This window comes from Lontra canadensis, unplaced genomic scaffold (genome assembly GCF_010015895.1).
Source record: "Lontra canadensis isolate GAN:19392208 unplaced genomic scaffold, GSC_riverotter_1.0 scaffold42, whole genome shotgun sequence".
Classification (NCBI taxonomy): domain Eukaryota; kingdom Metazoa; phylum Chordata; class Mammalia; order Carnivora; family Mustelidae; genus Lontra; species Lontra canadensis.
The window spans coordinates 15,248,200-15,262,424 of NW_022631036.1; the positions used below are offsets into that span (position 1 = coordinate 15,248,200).

A 14,225-nucleotide genomic window follows, 5' to 3' on the forward strand; every position below is an offset into this window, starting at 1 on the left:
ACAAAAACCCAAATAGCTAAAAAAAAAAAAAAATCTTCAGAAGGAATAACAAAACAAAGCCTCACATTTCCTAATTTCAAAATACATTACAAAGCTATAGTAATTAAAACAGTACGGTACTGGCATAAAGACAGGCATATAGACCAATGGAAATAGAGCCCAGAAATAGAGACCCCAGAAATAAACCTATGCACACATGGTCACCTAATCTTCAACAAGGGTGCAAAGAGTACATAATGTGGAAAGGCTAGTCTCTTCAACAAATGCTGTTGGGAAAACTGGACAGCCACAGGCAAAAGAATGAAGTCTGACCCTTACCTTACACCTTACACAAAAATAAATTCAAAGTACATTAAAGTTTTTTTTCAAAGGTTTATTTTTGAGAGAGAGAACATGTGCACATGAGTTGTGGCAGGAGGCCAAGGGAGAGAGAATTCCAAGCAGACTCCCTGCTGAGGGTGGAGCTGACAGGGGGCTCGATCCCACAACCCTGAGATCATGACCTGAGCTGAAATCAACAGTTGGACACTCAACTTACTGAGCCACCAGGTGCCCCAAAACAGATTACAGATTTAAATGAAACTATAAAACTTCTAGAAGAAAATATAAAGGATAAGCTTCATGAAATTGCTCTAGGAAATGATTTCTTGAATATGATACCAAAAGCACAGGGAACAAAGGCAGAAAGGTTAAGTGGGACTATATCAAACTAAACAGCTTCTGCACAGCAAAGGACAAATGAGGGTGGAAAGGCAACCTACAGAATGGGAGAAAATATTTGAAAACCAAATATCAAAATATATAAGGAACTCAATTTAAAAATTAGCAAAGGACTTGAATAGACCTTTCTCCAGAGAAGACCTATATGAGAAGATGCTTAACATCACTATTAATCAGAAAAATGTAAATTAAAATCACAGCATGGGGGGCACCTGGCTGTCTCAGTGGCTTGAGCGTCCAACTGTTGGTTTCGGCTCAGGTTATGATCTTAGGGTCATGAGATTGAGCCCCGCGCTGGGCTCCGCACTCAGTAGGGAGTCTGCTTAAGATTCTCTCTCCCTCTCCTTCTGCCCCTTCTCCTACTTGAGCGTGCACATGCTCTCTCTCTCTCTCAAATAAATAAGTCTTCTTTAAAAAAAGTCACAGTGTGGTATCACTTCACACCTATTAGTAAGGATATTAATCAAAAACAATAGATAACAAGTGTTGGTGAGGATATGGAGAAATTGAAACCCTTGTGCACAGGTGGAAGGAATGTAAAATGGTGTGTTTACTATGAAAAATAGTATGGAATTTCCTTAAAAAATTAAAAACAGAACTATATGATCCAGCAATCTAACTTCTGAGTATATGCCCAAAAGAACTGAAATCAGGATCTCAAAGAGATTTGCATTCCTATGTTCACTGCAGCACTACTCACAATAGCCAAGATGTGAAAAACAACCTAAATGCACATTGAAGGATGACTGAATAAAGAAAACGTGATATATACATACATATATATATACAATATTATTCAGTCTTTAAAAAATTAGGAAGTCTTGCCATATGCTACAACATGGAAGAACCCTGAGGACATTATGCTAAATAAGTCAGTCACATAGGAACAGATATTGAATGATACCACTTATATAAGGTATACAAACTAGCCAAACACATAGAAACAGAGAGTAGCCAAAGGCTAGGGAAAAAGGAAACTGGGGAGTTGCTGTTGGGTGGGTATAAAGATTAAAGGGTATAAAGTTAAACCTCATGATTAAGTTTAGAGGTCTGTATTACAACAGTGTACACCAATAGTTAACAATATTGTATCGTACATTTAGTATTTGTTAAGAGGGGTAAATCTCAATGTTAAGGGTTCTTACCACAGTTAAAAAAAAAAACCTTTTTAGGGGCATCTGGGTGGCTTAGTGGGTTGAGCCTCTGCCTTTGGCTCAGGTCATGATCTCAGGGTCCTAGGATCAAACCCCCCATCAGACTCTCTGCTCAGCAGGGAGCCTGCTTCCCCCTCACTCTCTCTGCCTGCCTCTCTGCCTACTTGTGATCTCTCTCTCTCAAATAAATAAATCAAATCTTTTTTAAAAAAATTTTTTTAAAGGGGCGCCTGGGTGGCTCAGTGGGTTAAGCCTCTGCCTTCAGCTCAGGTCATGATCCTAGGGTCCTGGGATCGAGCCCCACATGGGGCTCTCTGCTCAGCGGGGGGCCTGCTCTTCTCCTCTCTCTCTACCTGCTTCTGCCTACTTGTGATTTCTGTCAAATAAATAAATAAAATCTTTTTAAAAAATAATAAATAAATAAGTAAAAATAAATAAATAAAATTTTTAAAGAAGAAAGTAAGAATAAAGAAAAAGATAAAAGAAATTCCACAGGAGAAAAGTTTTGGCTGGGAGCTCTGGAATCATGAGCATTCAGTCTCCAGGACTATACCATCCTTTTTGACCAAAGGAATCCACGACAGTGGATGTGCACTGTGGGGCATCTCATTATCAGTACCTTTGGCCTCCAGATATGAAGGCCATATTTTAAAAAAATTTTTAAAAAAAAAAATCTTTTCACTATTGTGAAAAGAACAATATGTGGATTTTCTTAGGACATGAAAAAAACTAATAATAAATAAAGAAAGGAAGTATTAACAAATCCACCATCACACTGAGAATTCTCAAGCACCTCCCTCAGTAATTGAAAGATGAAGCACACAATAAAATAAGGAAACAATAAGTCCATACTTCTATAAAGAAATAAACTGAAAGTGTTACAAAGAATGAGATACTTGCATAGTTTCAAAGTACTTCTCCCCAAAATACTTATTAATCACAATGTGAAAAAAAAATAAGTGTACTTAGAGAAACCTGGAAGAAACCACTTAAATCAAGTGATCAAAGTGTGTATCACCAATAATGGTACATACCAAAACTGTGTGCTGCGTGATAGAATTCAGTGAGAAGAACACATCTCTATTGTGATATTCTTACTGAGAGACCAAACCCACTTCTAATCATGAAGAAATTGCAGACCAATTCAAAACTGACATTCTACATAATAACTGGACTGAAATTTTCAAATTTGTAAAGATCATGAAAGTCAAGGAAAGACTGAAGAATTGTTCCACATTGAAGGAAACTAACAACATGACAACTAAATGCAAGGACAAAGACACTAAGTGATTCTAAACTGGATCTCTGCTATTAAGGGTGCTGTTGGGACAATTGCTCAAACTTATATGAGGTCTGAGCAGTAGATGGTAGTAACATCAGTGTACATTTCCTGTTTTTGATGATTGTAGAATTGTTATACAAGAGAATGTCCCTCTTCTGTTGTATTGAGGGGTGATGGAGCATCATGTTGCCAACTCATTCTCATGTTCACCAGAAAAGTTCTTTCATACTTTTTTGCAACTTTTCTATAAGACTGTTAAAAATATATATGATAAAGGCAAGATGTACTAAGCACTCATGGAACTGATGGCTATAATCTTAAATATATATTCCTATGAAAGAGAAAAATATGGGATATTCTTAACTCATTTTATGGATCTTAAAATCAAATCAAAGACAATATGAGACTTAAAAATTAAATCTCACTGACAAACATAGAAATGAAGCTTCTAAACAAATATTAGCAAACTGAATCTGATAATTCACGAGAAAAATAATGATTCCAGGAATTCAAGAATGACTTTCCATTAAAAAATATATAGGGTGCCTGGGTGGTTCAGTGGGTTAAGCCTCTGCCTTCGGCTCAGGTCATGATCCCAGGATCCTGGGATCGAGCCCCGCATCGGGCTCTCTGCTCAGCAGGGAACCTGCTTCCCCCTCTCTGTCTCTGTCTGCTTCTCTGCCTACTTGTGATCTCTCTCTGTCAAATAAATAAATAACATCTTTAAGAGTAAAAAAAAAAATGACTGATTGAATAGATTCAGACCAAGCATTTAATAAAACCTAAAATGTAACAACCATTCCTGGTTTAAAAAAAAAAAAAAAAAAAAAACCTTAGAAAACAAGAAATAAAAGTATATTTCCTTAACTCAATAGAAAGAGTATTTATCAAAACCCAATAGTAAATACATACTTATTGGAAAACCATAAAAAGCATTCCCTTAAGGGGTGCCTGGGCGGCTCAGTGGGTTAAGGCCTCTGCCTTCAGCTCAGGTCATGATCTCAGGGTCCTGGGATCGAGTCCCGCATCAGGCTCTCTGCTCAGCGGGGAGCCTGCTTCCTTCTCCCTCTCTGCCTACTTCTCTGCCTACTTGTGATCTTTCTCTGTATGTCAAATAAATAAATAAAATCTCAAAAAAAAAAAAAAGAAGCAGCATTCCCTTAAAATCAAGAACACAACCACGATCTGCCTTCATTCCTTCTATTGCATGATGTTCTATCAGTGCCACTAAGACAAGTAAAACAAATAAAAGATCAGAATAGAAGAAACAAAGTGCCATTTATCACAAATGACATTTTTCACAAAAAAATCATATTTTTCACAAATGACACAAACTGCCATTTTCCAAAAATGACTACATGGAAAAATCTAAGAATCTGTAATTATTAGAATTAAGAGGGGTAGACATGGTTGGATATAGTATCAATACCAAAAATACTTTTTTATATAGCAGCAGGAAATAAACAGTCATTTCTTAAAAGATATTACTAAACAAAAAATTTTAACAATAATGAGTGTAAGAAAAGCAAAGTAAAATTATCAGTTTATTGAGATATTAAGACTTACTAGACTGAAAGCAGTAAAGAAGGTATTATGCTACCAGTGCAGAAATAGTCAAACAGATGAATGGCACAAATTAAAACAGCTAGAAACAAGCTGCCATGTAAATGGACATTTGATGTAAGAAAGAGATGGGGAGAAAAAGGATGGAATTGCTGATTCATGGTAAAACAATGGAGCATAGAATAAACAGTGTTGACATTACCATCCAAATGCAAAAAAAAAAAAAATCCATACTTTATATCATATGCAAAAATTAGAGGTAGGTTATCAATTTAAATGTTAAAAAGCAAAATTTCAATCTTTGAAAGGAAAATATTTTTTTTAAAGATTTTATTTATTTATTTGACAGAGAGAGAGATCACAAGTAGGTAGGCAGAGAGGGGGAAGCAGGCTCCCCACAAGTAGAGAGCCTGATGAGGGGCTCGATCCCAGGACCTTGAGATCATGACCTGAGCCAAAGGCAGAGACTTAACCCACTGAGCCACCCAGGCACCCCAAAAATATGTCTTTTTACTTCAAAGTGGGAAAGACACACAAAGCATGTATCATAAAGGAAAGATGAAAAATTCAGCTACACTAGAATGTACAACTCTAGTTCATCAAGTCATCAAAAACAGTGAAAAGACATCCCATTGCCTGGGTAAAAATATTTGCAAAGCATATAACTAGCAAAGCATTTGTATCCAGAATATATAAAGAATGACTATTCTTTATATATTTTTATATATATGTATATATATATATATTCTTTATATATTGACTGCCTCTACAGTCAATGAGAAAAACACTAAAAGCCCAACATAAAGGCAAAAGAGTTAAATAGGCACTTCTTAGGAAGACAAATCCAAGCAGCCAATAAACATCAAAAAGTTGTTTCATCTCAGTAGTAATCAAGAAAATGAAACAACATATTCCATCATTTTTATATCTACTCCTCGTATTTTAATAATTTACAGATATAGTAAAATAGCAAATTAAGATAAGAATCATTAATCTCTTATTTTTCTTATGATCTTGTCTAGGTTATATGAAAAGTTATCTGCAAAATCAACAGTGGGTTTTAAAAACACTACTCAAAGAAAGAGAACATGGAGAAAAATACATCTGTTTTTCACCATAGAGAATTCTGCCCTGAGATGTGGAAACAGATCTGGAGAGCCAGATTAATAATAAGCCCAACATTCTAAATGTACCACTTGATTTTTTGAGTCTTAACTTGATTATTAAACTAATTGCAATAATATTTTCAGCAATGCCAAATGACATGATCATTACAAAGTCTTTTGAGGTAACAGTTGCAAAACTAAAATTATCTTATTACTTTTCTATTGTCCCTTCTTTAGGTCCTATTTCCAATAGGGCTTCCACTGCAGCTATATTTAAAAAAGAAAATTCACAAGTGTTAAGCTAAAGTACAATTTAATTTTGTTCATTTATTTTATTTACTTTTTTAATTACTACACTCAGAAAAAGACTTAAAGAGTTGAAATTAGCTTAAAAGTTAAGTAAAATAACAGTACCTCACAATGTTGGCGAGAGGCTTGAATTTCACATTCATATTTGTTCTTTACAGATTCTAAGCAGAGCTCTCTATAGATTCCTGCAACCAAACACAATCACTCTGATTATGTCATCAGTAATGAGATTCATGTTCACTTCCCTACAGGAATTCTGTCTAACTATATTTTATAAGATGAATCAGGAAGAAACTGACAAATGATTCTAGCTTTATCTTTAAAAACTAAAAAAGGCTCAGTTAAAATATATATCAAAGCAGACTGAAGAACTAAGAATTTAAGAACTAGGAAGAAACTGCACTGCAAATTTTAATTCTTACTTCATTCTTCTGAAGAGCACTCCTAAAGTATTTGATAGAGAATGAATCAAAATGAAAATAAAACTCGAATTTCCTGTGAAAAGTACTCCCTCAGGACTCATAATGGAAATAGTCAATAAACTCTGGTTTCATTAATCATATCTTCTCAAAGTAGTAAGTGGATACCATAACCAACAAAACCACTATTTTTTAACTATTATTTATTTTCAGAGTCCAAAGGTTCCAAGAAGATTAAATGTATAAACTGATAACAACAAAATGCATAAACTGATATGATGTTTGAGTGCTCCTGACAGAGCCTTATCTAGAGAATGGATGCTCAAGAGAGGTTACTTAAAGCTACCAAGACAGTAGTATAAAATAGGCAACATGGCCATGCAAATACGTCAAAAAACAACAAACACAGAGCTTCAGATATATATACCAAACTCCATGCCACAGGTGACCCTAGAAATGTAGTCCTTTCTTATATTGTATGGTAAAGGCATGGGACAGATATCTGGAACTAGGCCATTAGCTATACATTCACACAACACACTATTCTTTGTACAATCAAAAAATAAATGAGGCCACACAGTAAAAAAGTGAGTGACTCAAGTAGTATTTCCTAAATATCCAGTAAGTCTCACTCATTTCTTTTAGACTGTCAAAGAAAATTAAGGACTTATTTCCTTTTCAGGGTGTGCTAACCCAGTATGCAAAGATAGCAAGTATCACATCATCTACGTATTTAATATTAAGCATTCAAGAATAAAATTTGGCTTAAGGTAGATTTAGTACAAAAAGAACTTATAATAAAGAATGCCTTAGGCATTACATAATAGGTGCAGGAGGATCAGTGAGTATCCCCCCAAAAGAAAAAAAATCAGCATTTCCATTAGTTAAAATACAGTTTTAGCCTAATTATGAAAAATCATAAGTGATCTTCAAATAGATATATCCCTTGTCATGAGTGCTAGGACACAATTCTGAGGCTGGATCCCAATTACAAACCAAAGACTGAATACTTAAATTGAATCTCAATTTATCTAACAAGAAATTAAACTGAAATAGTAACAATTGCTCTTAATAAAAGTGTCATGTTTCTAATTGTTTTACATGTGGAAGTATCTTCTCAACAACATTGCAAGCAATCTGAGGATTTTTTTTTTTTGATCCCCCCACAGTAACAGAGGAAAGCAAGAGGTATTTATTAAATAATTGTGGGCTGATTGACTGAAATACTCTGTTCACTGTAAATATATTTGTGATTTCATTAACAAGAAACACTCACTTGACAAATACCTTTCAAGTCTAGTGAAGAGTTCGTATTCTACTGTATGGAAAAGATGTTTCACTTTCCTACCTGCTACCTTTGTACGAATTTGCATATTTTCTTGTAAAGTTGCCAGTGGTTCCAAATATTCTGGTGCTTTTCCAGCTATGACTTCTTGTAGTTTTGCATCCACCTGACTTAATCGTTCTTTATAAAGTCTTAACAAAGCAAAAATTAAAATATTAATTTTAAAAGCCCAACAAAGGCTAACAATTTACCATTTCTATACATTCTCTCTTCCTAGTATCATTAATATTCTAATAACCTAACAAATGTATTTTTGTCTTAATCTCAAGTGAAAAACTCAGTTACATTATTTGACTTTATGCATGTAATCACAAAGTAGGTATTTTTCTCTTTTTTTTGATATATCATTCTTTAATGATTAATTCACAGTACAAAAATACAGTTAAGATACTACTTTTTTTACACTCTAGATTTCTGGTTTTGTTTTAACTGCAGGACAATAAATCAGTTCTAGGCAAAAAATTTATTTAAACACTGAGCTTAAAAGAAACAAAGATATCATTTTGAATAATTTAGATAGAGATATTACTCATTGTCAAAATAGTTAATTCCCTGGTTTCTCTCATTGTTCCTGAAAAGGAGTCTGTGTTCTATTTGGCCTACATGGTTTTTACAAAGAAGAAAGAAAGTGATGGAGGTAAAAACCAAAGGCTACAGAACTTGTGATCTGCATAACAGTTTGTCTGGACTGGAAATGAAGAAACTAGAACAAAAGGTATCGCTCAGTGATTGGGAAAATGAACTTGGTAGGAGACCCCTGTTGTTGCATTTATGAATTTACATTCAAATACTCTAGTTTGCCAGGTATCACACTAATAACTTTACCTTGATTATCAATGACTGAGTACCTGAGACTACTCATTGTTTGTGGCAATAATCCTGCAGGATGGAACTCTTTAACAGGAAGATGTTTACATTGTCCTTCTCTATGAAAGGCACTTTTAATCCTGGCTTTGTGGCATTTTAAAGATATGCTAAAAATTTCAAAACAGATTGACAATTTGAGATCACTGAGGCATCCGGGTGGCTCAGTCAGTAAAGCACCCTACTCTCGATTTCCACTCAGGTCATGATTTTGAGGTTGTGAGACCAATCCTGCTTAAGATTCTCTCTCTCCTTCTTCCTACCCCTGCTCGTGCACACACTCTCTCTCTCTCTCAAAACGAAACACAATTTAGGATCATTTTGTAAACTCTTTTTTTTGCCATTCATTACATTCTCATAGGTGAAGAATGTGTCATAAGGAAGGCATATAGTAACTGCTGAAAGAAACCACTGATTATGCTTGTAGGTGTTAGTATAATTAGCAGTTGGCTTTTGAAAACATTACAGTACCTGCCTTTCATATTAAAATTCTCTTCTTCTTGAAGATATAAACCAATACAATTAAGACAATTAGGGAGGGGGATGGAAATGGGTTAAATAGGTGATCGGGATTAACAGATGCACTCATTGTGATGAGCACCAAGTGATTATGCAATTGTTGCATCACTACATTGTACACCTGAAATTAATAAAACACTGTACATTAACTGGAATTAAAATAGAAACCTTAAAAAAAACACAAGATAATTAATATTGGTGTTCATAACTGATAATTAGCGTAAAGATTTATATGATTATTCTGAAGAAATTGAGCAAGTTTGGGTGTTAATACAATAAATTTTTTTAACAAAAAAAGGAAAAATTATCCGAGTTAACTGCCAATAATACATTTTCATATCTGTGTTAAATTTTTCTAAAACTCAAGATACAATGATAAATGAATGTGTAAAACTACAACATGATACTTATAGTTTTTGAAATCATAAATACAACTTTAGCAAAATGCTAAAAATTTCATGCAAATGAAGACTGAACCTAAAAATCATCAAATTTAAAATACTGATAAGGTATCTCTAATAGGTGAACAGCAGCTTAAATGAACAGGATATGTGAGTTAATAACAGTTAACTACACTTTTAAAAGAAGAGATTCCTCAATATAAGCATGATTTCAACAACCTTGAAATTCAGATACTAACTCATCAAAGGCAAGAATCATGAGTTCCTCACCAACATCCACAATACTATTCAGAGTAGAATCCCAATTCATGTTTATTGGCTCCAGACATTGAAATAAGTGGAAACTCAGGTGCTTTAAGTTCCTCCATCTTTTTAACAAGGTGGGAGAAACTTCTACCAGTATACAAACTGCAAATGGTGTATTCTTGCCCTATGAAAAGAGTGCTAGAACCGGAGAAGCAGGATAACTTGTTGTTGAAGCAGGATAACTTCTTCTTGTTGTTGTTTTATTATTATTATATTTCTCACCTCTTCGAAAAGAGGATTTGAGACAGCTTACAGAGATACACAGTATAACAGGATAAAAATAGCATTGAGGCAGATGAAAAAATAAGAATTATAAACTTAGCGCAAAGATTATTTCTAAAATATATTTCTGAATACCAATTCCTTGAGAAATAATCCTATTAATAGTGGTAATGGGTCTACTTTTAATACTTTCTGAGATGAATGAAGCTGGTGGGGGACCTGGCTTGTGGTCATAATGAGCCATGAAAAAGCAAAAATCTAGGCAACTGCCAGCCCCAAGATGAACAAGATTAGGCTTAAAGAGTGACTAGCTGGGGCGCCTGGGTGGCTCAGTGAGTTAAGCCTCTGCCTTCAGCTCAGGTCATGATCCCAAAGTCCTGGGATAGAGTCCTGCATCGGGCTCTCTGCTCGGCGGGGAGCCTGCTTCCTCCTCTCTCTCTCTCTCTCTCTCTCTCTCTCTCCCCGTCTACTTGTGATCTCTCTCTGTCAAATATATAAATAAAATCTTTAAAAAAAAAAAAGAGTGACTAGCTGCAAAGTGTTCCTTGGCAATATCTTATACTAGAACTATACGGTACTCTTCATTTCTTGGAAAACCATAAAATATATTTTAAAAGTTCAATAGGTATATCTTAATTAATTGTATGAGAATTATTCATTCATGGCTTACCTACACTAAAATACAAAAACACAAATTTGCTTCCTTTTTTTCAGAATGATCCTGGATGAACTCTCCATGCTGCCCAAATAATGGATCCTCTGGGGATCCAAACTCATTTTAATTTAAAATTAATAATGTATCTTTTAAAAAATAAATAAATAAAATTAATAATGTAAATCTTTAGAATAAAAAAGATACCATGTTTTTTCGAGCAAAAAATTTTAAACTTTGGATTAGTTATATTAATTTGTTGCACTAGCTTGACACATTTATATATTCACCTCTCATACCAATGAAAGTTAAGACCAGAAATGGCATTAACAGCAGGATTCATTTAGTAAACAAATCTGTCCCCTTTTAGTCTGGCAATTCCAGATATTAAGCATGTTTTCATCTCTTCTTTGGGCCTCTCTAGGGAAAACGCAAGAAAACAGAGTAGCAAAATTATGAAGAATTCATGAAGAGTCAGCTTCTAAATGAATTAGGATGTCCATATTCTCAGAAGTTTCTTGCATTTACAATTCCCAAGAAGTTGTTATGCCCCATGACTCTGCCAGCAAGTTTTAAAGTAAAAGCTCACCCTTAAGATTTTTTTTTTAATCTGCATCTGCATCTATTCTGTTTTCTCAAATCACTGGGGCCCATTCTTGTGTAAGCAACTGCTCGTAAGAGTTCAGGTATTATGAAGAAGGGGTAGAAAAGAGTATCTAATAAGCACCCACTGTGCACCAGCCAAGACTAAGAATTTCACATACTGCTTATAAAATCCTTACAGTTAACAATAAAAAAGCTACTATTCTACCTTTTTAATCTGTGAAGAAAGCCTGGATTCAGAGGCTATGCTTTTTCTACTCCACTATATTTCCTCCAAAGTAACGTGCCTTAGTGGAAGGAACGCCATAGTACTAGGAGGCAGAAGGCCTGGCTTAGTTTATCATTTTCTGATGAACTGTGGGCAAATCACTTCACTCCTCTGAGCATTAATTTTCTCACAGGTAAAATGGAGATAAGGCTATCTTCCAACCTTACAGAGTTGCTGCAAGGAGCAAACTAAATAATGTAAAAACATGTATGTACTATCCAATGTTGATATAAACAAAAAGCACTATACCATTCTTTTTTTTTTTTTAAAGATTTTATTTATTTATTTGATAGAGATCGCAAGTAGGCAGAGAGGCAGGCAGAGAGAGAGAGAGAGGGAAAGCAGGCTCCCTGCTGAGCGGAGAGCCCAATGCGGGGCTTGATCCCAGTACCCTGAGACCATGACCTGAGCTGAAGGCAGAGGCTTAACCCACTGAGCCACCCAGGTGCCCCAGCACTATACCATTCTTGGGAATTATTTTCTTATTCTAAAATTCTAAAAAACAAAATTCTAAAAATGCTGTCTTTATCCAATTACCTAACAAAGAAATGGATGAAGCAGATTAGAACCAAGAGTGCAACAAGCCAGGGAAAACATTTTAATACCAACATCCATATAGAAATGTTATTATAGCCCCCCCCCCAAAAAAACCTGCCTCAAAATCCTCAGTTGAGTTAATGAAGTCTTCAGGAGGCAAACCACAGTTGAAGCCTCTTTCAGATCGGTCAGTCCCATAAAATACAAAAAGGAAAATACTTCAGAGTGAATAGAATTTCTCTTGTGCTAATATACAAGTGACATGATTGAGATTCAGTGACAATGACCTTCTGATATCACTACTTACTGATCCTTGAGATCGGTAAACTGTTTTTCTAGATTAGACATTTCATCTAAACATTCCATTCTTCTTCTTTCGCAGTCTTCATCATCCATTTCTGTTAATAAAAGGCAAATGGCAAAGAAAAAATTAATTTTATGTTCCAAATTATCTGAATATTAATGAAAATAGTAAAAAAAAAAAAACCACATACCAAACTATAATATGAAATTAGATATGCAAGGCCTATATTCAGCCTTAAGAGAAAATAAGTATTTAACCAAATAATTTGCACTACAGACTTTAACCTAAAATATAAAAGAGAATTAAAGCTTAAAGGGCTGACATCAAGCTATACTATATGAAGTAATTAATCCACTTTTGGGGGCACCTGGGTGGCTCAGTGGGTTAAGCCTCTGCCTTCAGCTCAGATCATGATCTCAGGGTCCTGGGATCGAGTCCCGCATCGGGCTCTCTGCTCGGCGGGGAGCCTGCTTCTTCTTCTCTCTCTCTCTGCCTGCCTCTCTGCCTACTTGTGATCTCTCTCTGTCAAATAAATAAATAAAATCTTTAAAAAAAAATTAATCCATCAACTCAACAGAACTTAAGCACCAAAATGGTTATGTCCATGAAAAGATACTGCTCAAAAACACTTTTGGAATTCTTCTTTCAGAACTGCTTATGTGACTGACTTGCCGGTCACATAAAAAGAAAACGAATCTCATTGTGTTTACCACAAGATATCTTGGTCTCCTACTCATATTCTCATTGTTCCCTCTCCCCAAATTACTGTCAGTAAATGAGAAAAAGGAATATGAAGAGAAAAACAAACTTTTGAAAGAAAGCAACTGTTAATTACCAGCTCTCTCCTATTTTCCATATCTTCTATTTTTACATCACATATATTCAACACTTCAAAATAAGTGAAGCACAAGATGATCTGCCTCTTGATCTGCATCAAATAAACGTCAAACTATGAAAAAGAGTTAAATTGTGTGCAGTTATCATACAGCAAGAAACTATAGGGTTCATTTTTTTTTTAACTTTCTAAAACAGATTAAAATTATTTCTGGCTCTTAATAGCTTACTCTTGGCTATTTAAAACTTGGTCCCTCAAGATGACTCACTTCCCAGTATCTCTGGATTGTAGAGTGTTTTGTTTTGTTTTGTTTTGTTTTATAGCTTCAGGACCTGCTTAGTACCAAGGTTTGGGAAGAATAAAACTATGGAAGTTTAACATAAAAGAAATGACAGAAAAGAAATGCTTTCACAAGAAGCAAACCGCATAATTTATTTAAATAACGTTTTTGCATTTAAAAAACTTGACTTCAAAAAAAATTTGACTTTTGTAGTTCAAATTATTATTACATTCTTCAAAATTAAGTTGTCCATTATTTTCTGGGATGGAATAAAAATCAATGAAAAATCAGGGCACTTGGGTAGCTCAGTGGGTTAAGCCTCTGCCTTCCACTCAGGTAATGATCTCAGGGTCCTGGGATAAAGACTCCCATCGCATCAGGCTCTCTGCTCAGCTGGGAGCCTGCTTCACCCTCTCTCTTTCTACCTGCCTTTCTGCCTACTTGTGATCTCTGTCTGTCAGATAAATAAATAAAATATTTTTTTAAAAATCAATGATCACAAAAGCATAAAAATTAGGGAGAATTTTAACAAATAA

General features: G+C 34.8%; 1 protein-coding gene across 3 annotated transcripts in view; it reads right to left on the bottom strand.

Annotated features, from left to right (window-relative positions):
- Window positions 1–14,225, bottom strand: part of BRMS1L (BRMS1 like transcriptional repressor) — a 32,619-nt gene that overhangs the window by 16,246 nt on the left and 2,148 nt on the right. For 2 of the 3 annotated variants that reach the window (XM_032871256.1, XM_032871257.1), the window contains exons 2-4: window positions 12,578–12,668; window positions 7,902–8,029; window positions 6,240–6,319 (exon numbers count right to left, since the gene is read on the bottom strand). In XM_032871256.1, the coding sequence (XP_032727147.1) occupies window positions 6,240–6,319; window positions 7,902–8,029; window positions 12,578–12,668 (299 nt within the window). Of the gene's footprint in view, window positions 1–6,239; window positions 6,320–7,901; window positions 8,030–12,577; window positions 12,669–13,409; window positions 13,503–14,225 lie in introns of all 3 variants that reach the window. The other variant, XM_032871258.1, reaches the window with a different exon arrangement.